The sequence below is a fragment of the Corvus hawaiiensis genome, chromosome 1, assembly GCF_020740725.1.
Source record: "Corvus hawaiiensis isolate bCorHaw1 chromosome 1, bCorHaw1.pri.cur, whole genome shotgun sequence".
Classification (NCBI taxonomy): Eukaryota; Metazoa; Chordata; class Aves; order Passeriformes; family Corvidae; genus Corvus; species Corvus hawaiiensis.
The window spans coordinates 6,101,821-6,116,914 of NC_063213.1; the positions used below are offsets into that span (position 1 = coordinate 6,101,821).

The 15,094-nt window shown below is 42.0% G+C and overlaps 1 protein-coding gene across 2 annotated transcripts in view; it reads right to left on the reverse strand.

The window, feature by feature from the left end:
* Positions 1 to 3,719: 3,719 nt before the first annotated feature.
* Positions 3,720 to 15,094, reverse strand: part of RHEB (Ras homolog, mTORC1 binding) — a 38,589-nt gene continuing 27,214 nt past the window's right edge. The window contains exons 4-8 of one of the 2 annotated variants that reach the window (XM_048321489.1): positions 14,461 to 14,543; positions 10,225 to 10,281; positions 10,077 to 10,124; positions 9,471 to 9,552; positions 3,720 to 4,259 (exon numbers count right to left, since the gene is read on the reverse strand). In XM_048321489.1, the coding sequence (XP_048177446.1) occupies positions 4,167 to 4,259; positions 9,471 to 9,552; positions 10,077 to 10,124; positions 10,225 to 10,281; positions 14,461 to 14,543 (363 nt within the window). In that variant the 3' untranslated portion in view covers positions 3,720 to 4,166. The remainder of the gene's footprint in view (positions 4,260 to 9,470; positions 9,553 to 10,076; positions 10,125 to 10,224; positions 10,282 to 14,460; positions 14,544 to 15,094) is intronic. The other variant, XM_048321573.1, reaches the window with a different exon arrangement.

Below are 15,094 nucleotides of genomic sequence, written 5' to 3' on the forward strand. Positions count from 1 at the left end.
TATCCAAGGAAAAGCTACATGCTGAGGACACCCATCACCCAGACCAGTTTAGCTACATTTCTGCATGCTTGCAGGAGTTGAAGGCAAAGGTTTTTTTGTGCAAAGGTTTTCACTCCCCCTCCCCAGTTGACAAAGGGGAGCGATTTTGACCTTATTAGATGAAGTTGTGAAGATGAGTCAGTATTAGCAAAATGCTCTGAAGATGAGCAGTCCTGATTACATAAGGGCTAATTAGAAGCTGTTGATTTCTCCTTCTGGAGAGGCTCAAGCTCAGCAGTGGTAATTAGCAGGCTAAGCCCAGCAAGCCTGGGCACATGGTCACCACCTGCACCGCGCTTGCACAGCGCCTGGGACATCTGCACCTCGTCCAGATGCTACAGCACAGCTACTGCAGACACACAGGAACAATGAGAACAGTTCCCAGCTTTTTTCTTCTCTGGCATGGACTCACCAACCCTTTCCAGAAGCTGGGAAGAAGCATTACACAGAGACCCACAGCTGACTCCCCAAACTTTCCCCGTCATGGAGTTAATCAGGCAGGAACAAACTTTACTATGCATGGAAACAAGAGGAAGAAGGCGGCTCATGTATCCACTTAGCACCTGCAGTCCATCCTTCCCCTGCTGAGCTCACCTGCCCCACTGCCTTCCTCGTCCTTGGCATTTCCAGGCATAGCAGGCTGGAAGACAGGCAGTTCTTGCTCTGGGACTCAGGATTATTCACACAGCAAAGCGAGGAGCTGGACAGGGGCACAAGCAAGGCAAGAGTCACTTCCAAACCAGGGCATTGTAAATCCACACAAGTCAATGAGAACTGAACATGACTTAGAGTAGTTAATCTTCATACAATCACAGAATGGCTGGGGTTGGCAGGGACCTCTGGAGGACACCTGGCCCAGCCCCTGCGCAAGCAGGGTCACCCAGAGCTGGTTGCTTGGGACCACATCCAAGTAGCTTTTGAGTATGTCCAAAGTGGGAAGCTGGTGGAATGCACTCAACCTCACAGTGAAAAAATTTCCCTCATTTCCTCAACAGGAAAAGGATCTTTGCACTTCCACTTTTGCAAATGATCATCCCTTAAGAACAACGTTATTAGGTTTACATAATTCTTCTCCTAGCCTGGACCAGAGAACTTATTTCCTCCATGACTTACCTGCTCATCCATGCACCATTTATCACAATCCTCCAGAAGCCTCCAAAGGATCAGGGCAGCTGGCAGACAAAGCTGTATAAATTCATTAACTCCAGGCAAGCAGCAGTTTGCTAGGCAGCAGTATTTTGCTTCTGTACATAACAGGACTTTGCGATTGCCCACCGCCCACTTCAGGGCTCTCAGGGTGAAGAACCAACCTGTGCCAGCTCAGTACAAGGAAGCACGAGGCTGCCCCAGCCTCTGTTAAGACTCCAGCTGCTGAAGGTGCCACCCTGAGAAGCCAAGGGCAATCTCTTTCAGATTGTACAGCCAAGGACGAGGAGTTCACGCTTGACTACACGTTTCAGCAGAACTGCAAGACTATTGCACATGGCTGGCCTTTAGATCTTATTAGCAGAGAAAGGCTGGGACAAGTGGAATAATTTCCATTTTTTACTGGATGAAGCAGAAACAGGAAGGGAAGAACGTATGTGAATGAGTTCAATTCTCCAGCTATTACAGCAAATGCAAGAGCAGTACATGTCTCCCAGGGCTCAGTGAATTGTTTGGGCTGGAAGGGACCCAAAAGCCCATGCAGTTCACACCCCCCTGCCATGGGCAGGGACACCTTCCACTAGAGCAGGTTGCTCAGAGCCCCATCCAGCCTGGCTTTGTGGAGCATCCATAAACTGGGCAGCCTGTTCCAGTGCATCACTGCCCTTAAGAGTTTCTTCCTATTAATTATTCTAAACCTACTCTCTTGCAGTTTGAAGCCGCTGTCCCTTGTCCTATCACTAAATGTCCTCATGAAATGTCCCTTTCAAGTCTCAGAAACTCCCACCACAAGCCATCCAGAGAGCCAGGGCCTGCCTTTAAGCCCTTCTGGAAAGCCTCACCACTGGAAGGCAGGACCTGTTATCCCAGAGTATTAAATTGCACATGTCCTCATCCATCTCCTTTAAAACCTTCAGCAGCTGGCACACCTCAAGAAGCAATGCACCAGCTGTTTCGGGGGCTAGACTGATGCCAGTACACCTGCAGCCAGTTTGACAAAAAACTGGAGCAGATGTGGTCACTGAAGTTTGTGTTACTCCAGAATTTCCACCCTGTGACGCAGAACACGACATTGTGTCAGTGATACAACACCACAGCCTCAGGTCATGCAACAGCTCATCCATCCCAGGGATCGGGCACTGAAGGATCACACTGAACTGACACACCCTGTGCTGTGCTCCTCGGGCCATGCTCTGCATCCTCAGCCTTCCACTGCCAGCCCAGCAACCCTTGCTCCAGTGCTGCAGGTTCTTGGGCAGGAAACAGCCCCGGCTCAGTCTGGTTCCAAAATCAAAGTGTGGACTTGTTTCCCTGAACAAGCTCTCTGCTGAACTCCAGCAATCCCTCATGCATGACAATCATCCAGCTACGCAACCTGTGCTTGGCACAAGGTCCGAGAATCCATGGAACACGGGTTTTCAGAAACACTGGGAAATATCCTAAGTGCAGAAAAAGGGCAACTTTTTTTTTACCAGTTACTCTCATGATGAGCAAAGACAATACCAAGTTTTCCTACATACACTTTTGAGAGGTGTAGACCAGTTTCTATATCTTATGAGGGAACAACTGCACAAAGAAAACAAAGGAACAAAATGCTTCATTTGTATCTTTTAGGACAGACTGGAAGGTAAAAGCTAATTCTGGTTGCAAAACCACTCCAACTTTCCCTTCCTATGTACTTCTGCCAAAAATTAAGTTTTCAAATGAACACAAAAATGCAGGAGAAACACTTCATTTCATTAACTGTTCCCCAAGTCAGCCTTGTTTGTTTTCACTGTTTTGGGTTTTGTTCTGCTTTTCAGTACAAAGTAGGTCAACTGCAAATTTTTAAAATATATTGTAAATTTTAAAATATATTGTAGTTGTAAGTAGTTTGTTTCCAGACTTGAGACATTACAGCTTGCTAAGCCTCTAGTCCAAAAGCCACGGAAAAGCTTGGAACTGGTCACAGAAAGCTGTGCAGGGACCCTGAACTATCCATGGCCAGGCATCCAGAGGCCGCTCACCTCTACCAGCGCTACCCAGGAGCACAGGAATTCACAACAAACAGCCCACACTGATTTGTTCAGGACGTGCAGTTTATTTTAAATGACATTTTTGTTCTCTTAACAAGTCTACGCTTGTGACCTGGATAAATCCACTCCATCCTGACAGCGCTCCCAGTCACAAGTCCGCGTGAACAGTCCGTAGCGCAGGAACTCGGGGCGGGTCTGCGCACCCTTTACTCAACGGTTACAGAGGAAAACACAGAGCAGGTTCTGACTGAAACCCAGGCCTTCCCTTCCAAATAACGCTGGCACTTGTCTCTCCTTCCCGTGACTGGGCACAAAGCAAAGCAGAGCTGCCTGGCCAGCCTGGAGTTCCAGTAGCAAAAACGTTTGGGATCACTCGCAAACAACTTCCCAAGCAATAGTCAAACAATCCATTGGCTCCAAGGATCTCACGCCTCCTCTTAAGGTCAGCAGGTGAACATTTTTCACAAAAAAAAAAAAAAGTTGATATGGAAGAATCAACGAAAAATTATAAACAGAACATTTAAGGTTTGCAGCTATTTTATTTACAAGTATACATTTAACACAAAGAAACACTGATATCCAAGCCTAGTTAATAGTAGTGTAACAATATGCATCATTTTGATGATTATTCTAACCAACAAACTACACTGAAAAATTAATGCCAGTAAAATTCTTGGTCATAATATTAAGAAATACAATATATAAATTGAAAATATGATTGCTTAGAATTTGAAAATGGAAGTGAAGCCATTTGCACAGGAGTCAGAGTTTAACATAATCTGAAGGGAAAGGCTCCAAACCAACTCTTTATCTTTCAGGTTAACAGAAGAAAAAAAAAATTAAAAAAAGGGAAAAAAAAAAAAAAAAAAAAAAAAAAAAGAAGCATAGTTTATCCTTAAAGATAATGGGCAGTTTTGCTTCTTCAGGTAGAATGTATTCCCAGTGTTCTCAGGTTCTGCAGTGGAATTACATTACTGAGCATGAAGACTTCCCTTGTGAAGCTGCCCCATCGATTTTTTCTGCCTCCAAAATTATCCTCTTAAAAACATCAACGGCAGTCTGCAAAGAGAGAGCACACCATTAGGAGGGACCTCCCACTTACTGAAAGAAAAACTAAAAAATGTTAGCAGTTTTACCAGCTACATCAGCAGATAAACGCACATCCAATGCTTATTCTGAAAGTGAAGAGGGAATACGCAGTAATTTTAGTTTCAAAGGGAAGTGCAAACCCTCATCCACAGCAACCCTTGGCAGGGAGGGCAGGCACAAACTGAGCCAGGTTCACAACAGAGCTTGTTCACAACTGTAATCACTGTACTTTGCATGGTGAGCCTGCCCCGAGTGACTGACAGCACGGAAGGTTTGGATGCTGCGCTGCTCCGGAGAATAAACCAATCCACTTGCTCTCAGTAATCTCTAAGATAATGAGTAATTACAGAAGGCAGCAGATTTTCCAGCTCTCAACAGTGACTTTGCACAGCTCAGTATGAGGGATGACTTTACAACTCTTGATTTTCTCATTGTCCCTATCAGTAAGATCAGTGTTAGACACAGTGCAAGGACACGAGGGGAAAGCACAAGCTGAACTATCACTAATATTGAGCAATATCTTTTGATGAAGTCCTTTTGAGAGTAAAGGGGTTACACTTTAAATAGCCTGAACGGCATGACTAGAGCTTCAGTGTGTGAATCTTCAGCTTGGAAATGGTCTCCTGACTGTCTCAGACTGCCATTTGATCCAAGCTCTGGCCATCCACTTCAGAATTTCAGGCATAGGAAAGTATATAAATTATATAAAAGCAGCCATGCTAGAAAGAGGATAAAAAGGGGGTTTTGTTGGTTTTAATCAGCAGGCTGAAGAGCACCCTGTGATTTATGGCTACATATTCTGATCTAACAGATGTTTTTCCACCTCCACAAGATATAATTCTTAACTGGATCACTTCCAAATTAATCCCATTGACTGAAGCCCTACAGCAATCTTAACAAGATTAGACTTAATGTTAAAGTTTCCCATATTTATACTGTTTGTGCACAGTATGATCTCTGGAACTATTTAAAGTACTTCACCAGCTGGAAATAGGGTATTCCTCCTTATAATGGAGTTTCCTGCAATCCCAACAGAACTTGACAGAAGTGGCTTGTTAGTTCAGTAATGATACAACACCCTTCCTGGGCAAATTAAGACTTTAGGAGAAACATGGCCAGGACTGGAGTTGCTATCAAACTGCTTTAATCAAAACCTGGTGATGCACTGATTTACAAATATACTGCACCACTGTTTCCTTAGAGTTGAAATTTTCAATGGTTTCATTTTATTGCACAAGTTCTTTTTGCCCACGTTTCACAGCGCCCATTAAAAAACCTCCACAACTTACTCTGTCAACCAAAAAGCTGCACATTCCCTGTCAAAGACATGCTGTTTGAAGCACTGAGATGTAGGAGTTCACAGGGTTTGTTAATTCATTTCACAGAAAATACATATACACTGGGAAGGTTTAATCACTGTCCTACAGTGAACACTTTGGAATTTGTAATTCAGCTCAAACATGCTGAAGAGTTTCAGACCGAGCCTTTAAACAATGCAGGAAGATCTTTTGTGACAAGGAATAAAGGACACAGCCAGACTTTATATGCATCTGCCTCCATATGGTCCAATTATGGAATGTGGGTCACACCTAGCCCACAGGAAGCCATCTGGCTTTTCCTTCTACCTTTCTCCCTGAGGAAACAGAAGAGATGCCAGGCTGGGCAACACCTGCTGCCTGGAGAGCCCATCCCTGAGCAGGGGACACCAGAGGCTCAGCTGCTGCTGCAGATGTGCCCTTGGTGTGAGCAGGACAGGCAGCTGGGGAGGCAGATTCCCTGCACGAGCAGGGAGTCGGGAATGTGCTGCCAGGAGCCAGCAGGGAGGTACAACCACCCAAACCCAGCCCACAGTGCTGCAGTCATCCTTTGGCAACTATTTTATTATTTCAAAGAGGAAACTCTCAGCTGCTCACACTATTGGTTTATCCTAGCACAGAACTGGTCACAGGAATTTCAACAACAGCCAGGTAAAAGAGGGTTTTGCCCCCCATCCTTTGCCAGTCCAAACACATCAGATCTCTGGATTCCAAGCTACTCTGAAGCATTTACTAAGCAGTGCAACTTCTGAGCTCCAAGATGAAGCTGCCTTTGAAAAAAGCACAACCAAGCAATTGCTTTTTAAGAGAGCTCCATTTTGGTAAGAAGCAATTATTCTGCTATTTCTTTGCTCCTCTTGCAATTTATCTAATGAATTTTGCATAACTGGATGAACACAACTTAGTTGCTTGTTACTTCCTAAATTCTTCCAGTAGAAGTTGGCTCCCAGCTTCACCTGGGTTTAAGACCAATTTGGATTCTGACTGTATTTCCAAGAGTGACTTTATTGCACTGGGATTAAGACAAAGCACTCTACTACTGCCTGGGTGACACTGTGCAGGGAATTCCACAAGAAAGGCCTGAAGTCACTGAAGTTAGCCAAAGCAGTTCAACATGTCTGGTAATAATTAAGCAGCTTGAGAAGATATGACAGTAACAGCCCAGCAGCCCTCTCAGGGAGGTCTTTTCCATTAAGTGTCAGGACTGCCTTCCCAAAGCCCGGGGATTTCCCTTGATGACTGATGTGCTGGTGATATGCAGGCTCCTCCCAAAGTCCTACCAGGTCACCCACGTCTGGAGGAGCTGGAACACACTCAAATCTATCTGACCTTGAGAACTCTTGCCAGCCACTACCATTTATCATCACTGCAGCTTTAATCTTTGCCTCTCTCACTTTCCATCTACTTCAAGTCATGCCATTTCTAGGACGTGTTATCTTTTGATAACTCTTGGCAGAATAGGCATAGTTTGTTTAAGTTAATCTATAGAACTATTTTAATTGCCCAATATAATTGGGTTATGCTCCTTGGACTCTCACAGATGCTCCAAAAAGGATTTTTTGGGGGTGGGAGGGGCAAAGCAGGAAGGTAGAAGAGAGGGAAAAGAGCCTTCGCTATCAGGGAGATCCCCTCTCCTCACCACTGTGAAGAACATCATGTACACAACCAGTCTCAGACCAGCACATCAGAAATTGTCACATTTCTGTTCCAAATCCATTAAATACAGATGGGCTTGGTTTTAAAGAGAATTAACACATCCTCCCAGTCAAGAAGCTTTGAACTCTGCTCAAGTTCCAAATCCCTGATCCAGTCCAACTCATGCCTTAAGCATAAACCAGCTTTCTGTTAAACAAACAAAAGCTGAAGCACTTCTGGAAGAAGTTTGGAATTAATCTTCATAGTCAAGTTACATTTGCTGTACCACGCCAGTACAGGTGATTATTTGGATGAACCTCCATGCAAGAAGTGCCAATAGACTTCTTTTTCCAGTAATGTTGACTTACGTAAGATGAACACTCAGTACCAGGAAAATGACAACACAGCTTGTTATCAAGTTCAAAACAAACCCTCTTTCCCCCCAGACCAGACAGTTTCAGAGTAAGAAAAGATGCCCTGTCCTGACAGAAGTCTATGTATCAGCATTTTTGATCCTGTCAGATTAGGATTTGGAGGAGAAAACCCAAATGAGTTCAGAAGTGCTCCTGGTCCAACTCACAGGGAGAGATGTTACAATGCCTGGTGTCTCCTCTTCCCCCAGCACCTCACAGCTCCAGACTCCACACTTGGCTTTGAAAACTCAATCTTCCACCTCTTTGGAGCTGGAAACGTGTGAGAAGACTGAGGCAGCAGTGCCAGTGTTGGGTTCCTTCACACTTTATTCCACGCATCCCAAGCCTCTGAAGGAAACGTGCCAGAGAGCCTGAAGGATGGTCACATGCTGCGGGCGCCCATCTCAGAAGTGACATCTGATCTGCCAGACTTCTGAAGCTGGACAAATTTACCAAGTGTATTATGTAGCAGGCATGAAGCAGGAATTGTGTTCAGGCACCTGCCTCTAACAACCTCCTGCTAAATCCAGAGGAACAGAATTTACAGCGACCTGCAATCACTATTCTGAAGGATCCTGCAGAAAGGAAGACCTTTGACAGCCAGAATGCACAGGACTTCTGGATTTTTTGGGTGGGATTTGTACAGGACTGTTCAGGATTTTGAATATCTGATATACAATTCCCATTTTGATTTCCCTGAAGGGTACCAAGTTTGATACATAAACTACAGCTGGCAGCTTAACTTAATACAGGAGCACAAATACACGGCAGTCCAGGAGACTGTGTCAGTGCAGCAAGTTAACACACAGGACATACCAAGCATCCTGCAAAGCTTGTAGCTTCTTTACATAAATAAACATGACTTTTTTCTTCTTGGTTCAAGAACAATAAAAACTCCAGAAATGTTATCAGTAAGATATTCTTCTGTTGGATATCAATTGCTGCACTGTTACACATTGTGAACATATGCCAAAAGTTGATGCTTGGGACAGAGAATGCAAATCAAGGAGCATCTTGTGCTCTTTTTATTTTCTCTGTATGCAGGAGAGCATATTGAAGATGCGTTTCAAAAGCACAGGCAACAGCTTTGCCTAATCCAGATTAAGTTATTTAAAAAAAAAGGGTGGGAAAAAAAAGGATCAGACATTTTAAACAGGTTTATTCTTTACACTGTCAATTTGATTTCCCTTGGTATGCATTTGAAGCTCTCCTGCATACAGAGAAGATATTGAGAAATTTCATGCCTCCATCATGCCCAGTTTTGACAAGGTTAATGCAAGCCTTAGCCAGAAAGAGAAATACTGATAAACTAACTCCAAGTGTTCCATATCTGTTGCCAAAAAATAATCCAAGTCTTTCTTTCAGGGAAAATCCAACTTTACTCAAATAACTTGTAGCATTGTTGACCATAAACATGAGACAAAATGATTATTCCCCCATTAGAGAGACTGAGCCTGCCCAGGACCTTAAAACATGAGGTTCATCACTTTACATCAAATCACTGCTCTGCCAGCAGTGACTCCGATTTAAGGTAACAGACCCTGTTCCACCCACCCTGTGGATCTGAGCTTTAGTTTGTCACTATATGTTCTGATATGTTCAGTGAAGCTGAACTTACAGTTCTTCACTTCCTCCTCCCATTGACAGTTGCAGGGAAAAACTTGTGTACATAAACCTGAGTGCATACAGCCATTCTGCTTCCATCTACACAAAATATCTGTACAGTACATGCAAATATTTTAGGTTCCTTTATTTAGTGAAACTCTGAGTCATCCATTACACTGCTATTTGACTAAAGTGATTCTTGAATCCATTACCTGATTTTCTTTAGCAGAGGATTCCAAGAAAGCTGCATTCCAGGATTCTGCTAAAGCTTTCCCTTCTTCATAGCTGATCACCCTGACCAAAGAAAGAAAAATATGTTTCTCATAACTTGCAGAAGAATTGGAATCTGCTATGTCAAGAAATACCTCAGAGTACCAAAACACTTAAGTGCATTGTAATAAGAACGTCTTGTGAAGTCTGATCCAAAGCATTTGCTTTTGGCTGCTGCCAAATGCACTTCTGGGCCAGGTAAAACTGCTCTGTGACCCAGAAGTGCAGTTGTCCCAAAGTATTGCTTTGTTTTCATAATCTGTAATATCATCTTGTATTGCTCTTGTGACAAATACACTTCTGTTACTTACTTTGAAAAAAACCCGGTGTGTTAATGACTGTCTCTAGAACCTCACAGCAAAAAGTCAACATTACAACAGAAGTTCATGGCTTGGAGTTCACATTCTGGACACAATTCCTTTGCCAGTAACTTATTTTAACCTACAATTTGATTTTGGCTCTGGAAAGCCAAGAACAAACCCAGCGCATTGCAGCCACAGGAATGTGGGCTGCTGCCTTGCATTTCCCACATTCTGGAGTTCACATACCGTTCCATATGCAGGTCTTTTTTATTTCCAACCAGCATAATGGGTATTCTGTGAAAGAAAGTTCAGAACTTCAGAACAGTTACAGTATACTGAACAAAGCACTAGCAACATGCCTGCAATGAAATGAGATGAAAGTGTCACTACTTACTGGACTTTTCCCACCATATCCAATAACTTGCCATGGATAACTTTTATCACTTCAAAACTGCAAAATAAAGGGATGAAGTCACACATGCACTCTGATGTTTATCCTCAATACCCAATACACAAGCAATTAAATGCATATGTAGGTTGTGTTTAAAACTTACTCTATGTATGCACAACTACAAAGATGCTGGAAGTCTTACTCGTTTCTGTAATAACAGCAAACTGGTCCCAGCAGCAGCAGAGACCAGCCTGAGCCTACTCTTACAGCCTCCCCAGTTATGGTATTTGCAGAAATAAATAACATTACCCAGGACTGATGCATCTAACACAGAATCACCCCAAGTCCCTCCCACCTCTCATCTGGTTTTTATCAGCAGTGAGAAATTTAACTGCTGCAGTCCAACAATCCTGGATGAGTATGTCAAATTAAAGCAAATTGGAAGAAAAAGTAATTAGTTAGGCAAGCTCCATCTTAAAAGAACACATTCTTTTTAAAGCACATTTAGTTCATATATAATAATTATGTTTTATTTCTGTAAAAGCCAAAAGGAGCCCAAAATTTTAATTTTCTATGGGAAGTGAGTAAACTGATTAGCAAGATGGCACTGAAACAATGATTATTCAAATACTCTTTGTCTGTTCCCCTACCACATAGGTGAAGTTTGGATGACAGGAGGTAAGAAGCAGTACTATAAAATATCAAGTCAAAAACCTCACTAACAAAATCCACTGCATTTGACATTCAGTACTTTGCAGAACAAGCTACAAACAGGGTTGAAGAGCAGATGTTGTGCTCCTCTGGTTACATTACAGAAAAAATGCTGGTACATGAAGTGCACAGCTCGGATTTGTTTTAAGAGAGGCACAGGCTCAGGGATGAGACACACAACTAGACAACAGAAAAGGGACCTGAACTTTTCCAGTTTCCAAGGTTGTTAGCTACAGGCAGTGCCTTGACTTGCACTGCATTTCAATTAGAATTGAAACTCTTAAAAATAGAGCAGCACTCAAACACGCTTCCAGCTCAGAGCAATCAAAGACCTGGTGCCTAAAAACACCATTCAAAGCATTAAAACCTCTCACTTCCAGAACAATAAACTGTACCACATTTAAGACGGATTTTCTGTCAAGTAGGTCAATTTGTCAGACTCCAGCAATAATATTTGAGACTGTGTGGAACACAATGCTTCTCCATGCTCAGCTAATAGTTTCAGTGTATCCTATCAAGAAAATGAGTTCTTTGTAAACATAAGCGTGACTTGGTCTGGCACAAATTGCTACTGGTAACTCAAGGAGGATACTACAGATTACACGAAAATGTGGAATCAATGAAAGGACTTCAGGGACCCAAGGAGCTTATGCTGAGAAGGTATTAGTGAAATTCTAGTCTTGAGAACTTGCCTTAGACACTCATAATTACTTAGGAAACATGAGTTGAATGGAGCTTGGCTGTGACAGAGTCGAGAGGCATTGCTACGCACAAACTCAGTGACCCTGCAAACTGAAAGAATAAAAATGCTACCAAAAAGACATCTGCTACAGACTACAAAACTGTTTCTCAGTCTGAAGCAAGAGGAAAGATCTTAGCACACTATCCACAGGCTAACTGAATCCCTAGGACAGTACAATCCCTGCTTCCCTTTCCTGTTAGGTGTGTTGTTTTCAGCTTAGCCAGAAAAACACCACAGCACCCTGGCGACTCCTCACCTGAGGCTCCCATGCACAATGCTGCCAAGTGCTCTTGTCCAACCTAGGTTATCCATTTCCCCACTTTGGGTACTTATCTGCTTGTCTGAGATCGTGCACGAGCTTCCTTTTTTAGTGAAAATACTACAAGTAAAAAACTGATCCACGTTAACAGATCAAGGTCGAAACCACAGGAGAAGTGCTGTTTAAACTCAAACACAATTCTGACACAGAAACAAGTTGCTAAGAACTGCCAGGAATGAAATTGGCTTGACCAACTAATGTTCTAGAAAGCTTTCCAAATTAATAATGTTGAAAGGAGAAAGGACAAAAAAGGAGCAAGGACTGACCAATCCAAAAATTGCACCACCACATCAAGCTGTGAAACTCTGAGATTTGGAGACCATAAGAGGTCCCATCCAATTCTGTCAAGCAAATGGGTTACAGCAAACAGTTCAATGTGTGAAATACAAAAAAAACCATTACTAGCTGTCAGATAAACGTGTTACACAAAATCATGGAACCTAGCAAGATACAAAATTGGAATTTAATTAAGCTGAACTAGAGCAAAAGCCTTCCAGTAACCTTGCTGCTGAGAGCCTGGGAATATGAAAAATGTAGGCCAGTAGCTTTTATTCAAGTTCTATTTAAACTTCCCACTGGAGGTTAGCAGGGAAGATGGTAACTTTAAAAAGAGCATTTCTATTAAGTCTGCTGTCAAAGCTCTCGCCCAGCTGGATCAATAGACACACTTTGACAGAAGTCAGGACAGATGGTGACTGTGATCTCATTGTCTGGGCAAGTCATCGAAGCTACCAGAGTATTGTGGAAGATCTTTCCTATCACCTTAACACTGTCTTGATACAGAACACAAGGAATTGAATAAGACAGGATCACTGACACTTCGAAATTTTAAGGAAGAAATAACAACAACAACAATAAAAACTCATAATAAACTGATCAAGATTAAATAGTGATGAAAAGACTTTTGACCTACAGCCTCACTCTGTTTTGTCCTGTTTGTATTTTTACCATAAAAACCTGGTTTAACTGATTGAATGCTACCACAACATCAGATGTTCATTTCTTCACCTGTTGAGCTCAAGACACCATGAGGCAACAACTGCAGTGGCTGAGAAAGAACATGTCCTTCAGCTGCCAAACAGGGAACAGCATAGGTTGCAGAATCCTCTGAGTGATGCACACTGGTTTCAGTCAGAGGCATTTCTGTCCTCCAAGTACCATATATCAGTGAACACCTTTGTATTTGCTTTAGGAGTGGACCACTGTCTACTTAGGGCAGAGAATACTGACTCCTATTTCATACAAGTTAATCAGCACCACCACTGAACTTCTCACTAAAAAACTCAGACCCAACAGTTTGGTAGTTTAGTATCTCTAGACACACATAAAAGCCTAACACATGCTTGCCCTTCTCTACTTCAGAACTGAAGATGAAAACCAAGAATGAAGAACTGTGAAATCTGTTCGACATTAAAGACCTTGCAAGAAGCACAAGTTTATAACCAGACTGTATCCTTCCTTTGAGAAGAAAAAGAGCCAACAGGCAAGTTGCTTTACCTGTATTTTATGACATTCTATCAAAGAGCTTGAAATATCCAGTTTTGTTTGATTCAGAGCAAAATATATGAAACACTTCAGCACTTGTAAAAAGCTCACCAGCTGCTTTGAAAATAGAAGGGAAGCATCAACTTCTCTCGTACTTGATGAGGCTGGAAGGTCTAAGGTCTTAATCACTTTATTCAAACAAAAATTTCAGAAAATATTCAGCTGTCCTAATAAAGATGCTGTACAATATTAGAAAATCAACACCTATTCAAGGATAACCAGTATTTAAACAAAGCAAGATGACCAGAGGAAGGGAGGAAATAACAGAAGATGACAAAGTCGCACAAAGGCCGATGTGTCTTGCCTGTCTTCAGGTAAGATGGATTCTGTCCTTTTGTCAGAATGGACAGGGAACAGCAAGGACAAGAGAGATTCTCTGGGACAACCTTCAGGGAAGATTAATTGCTGCAGCATGCCAAGAGTGCATTTACAGTCCAAAAGTCATATGTTGCTGTTTGTATGAATATTTCTATGGTTAATCAGGACAATTCAAGACAAGAAGTCAAAGGAATCTCAGTACTGTAAAAAGCTACAAGGCTGAAGGAATGATCTAGCAACAAATTGGGTACTTCACATAAATGTACAGTGCCCTTTAGCTTTGTATTTAAGTCTGCCATTGTATCTGATGCAAGACCAATAAACTCTACTTATTTCTGAAATAATCCTTTGTACTTTTACTTACACCTCAAAACAGTGTAGTTTAACACTATCTCATTTCTTAATGGTACTTTGCACATTATTCTGAGAAGCATCTGTGACATATGGGTCTGAGGGGACGTTTCTGAAAAAACATTAATACTCACTCCTATTATACTTCTAAGGGAAAGAGAGATTAATTGAATAATCACACATAAAATATACCAGAGGCAGGAGCTAAACCCAGGAAATATTTAAAGAAAAGAACACAAACAGATTTTATTACCTTTTTATTGACGTGACTGAATAAACAAGAATGTAGCCATTGATGTCTATGGAGTACGTCTGAGGAAATATGGAGTATTCATCCTGTGGAAGGAATATTGCATTTAAAATTAAGGGTGCCACAGTTCAGAACTTGCTGCCATCAGATCACCATCAGGTAAGTTGGTCATATCTCTAAGACATTTTGTATAGGTAGCACTTCCAGAATTTTTTCATCATAATGTCACATGTGGCATCTTTACCAAACCAAGAGAAAGCTAGAAGTCAGTCTGGATATGCAACAATTTAATCTACAGCTTTTATGTTTTCTTCCCTCTAAGACTACGGATGAGCTGAAGCTCTTCCCAATCCTCTTATCCTGCTTAATTATCTGTTTGTATTAGTACAAAACATCCACTCTGTCCCACCACTAATTAGCAATTACACCTCTTATCTTGCTGGTGATACATTTCAAAATCTTAATTTCAACAGCTGACAACAGGATCTAGCAGTTTGTAATTTCAAGTGACACTGATCACATCTAAATTACCTAAGGAATCTGGTAGGAAGCGAATAATTGTGGCTTACCAGCTAATGCTTACCAGCTAGAGATGCAAAAAATACAGTTATTAGTTGCTTTATGACAACTATAAGTT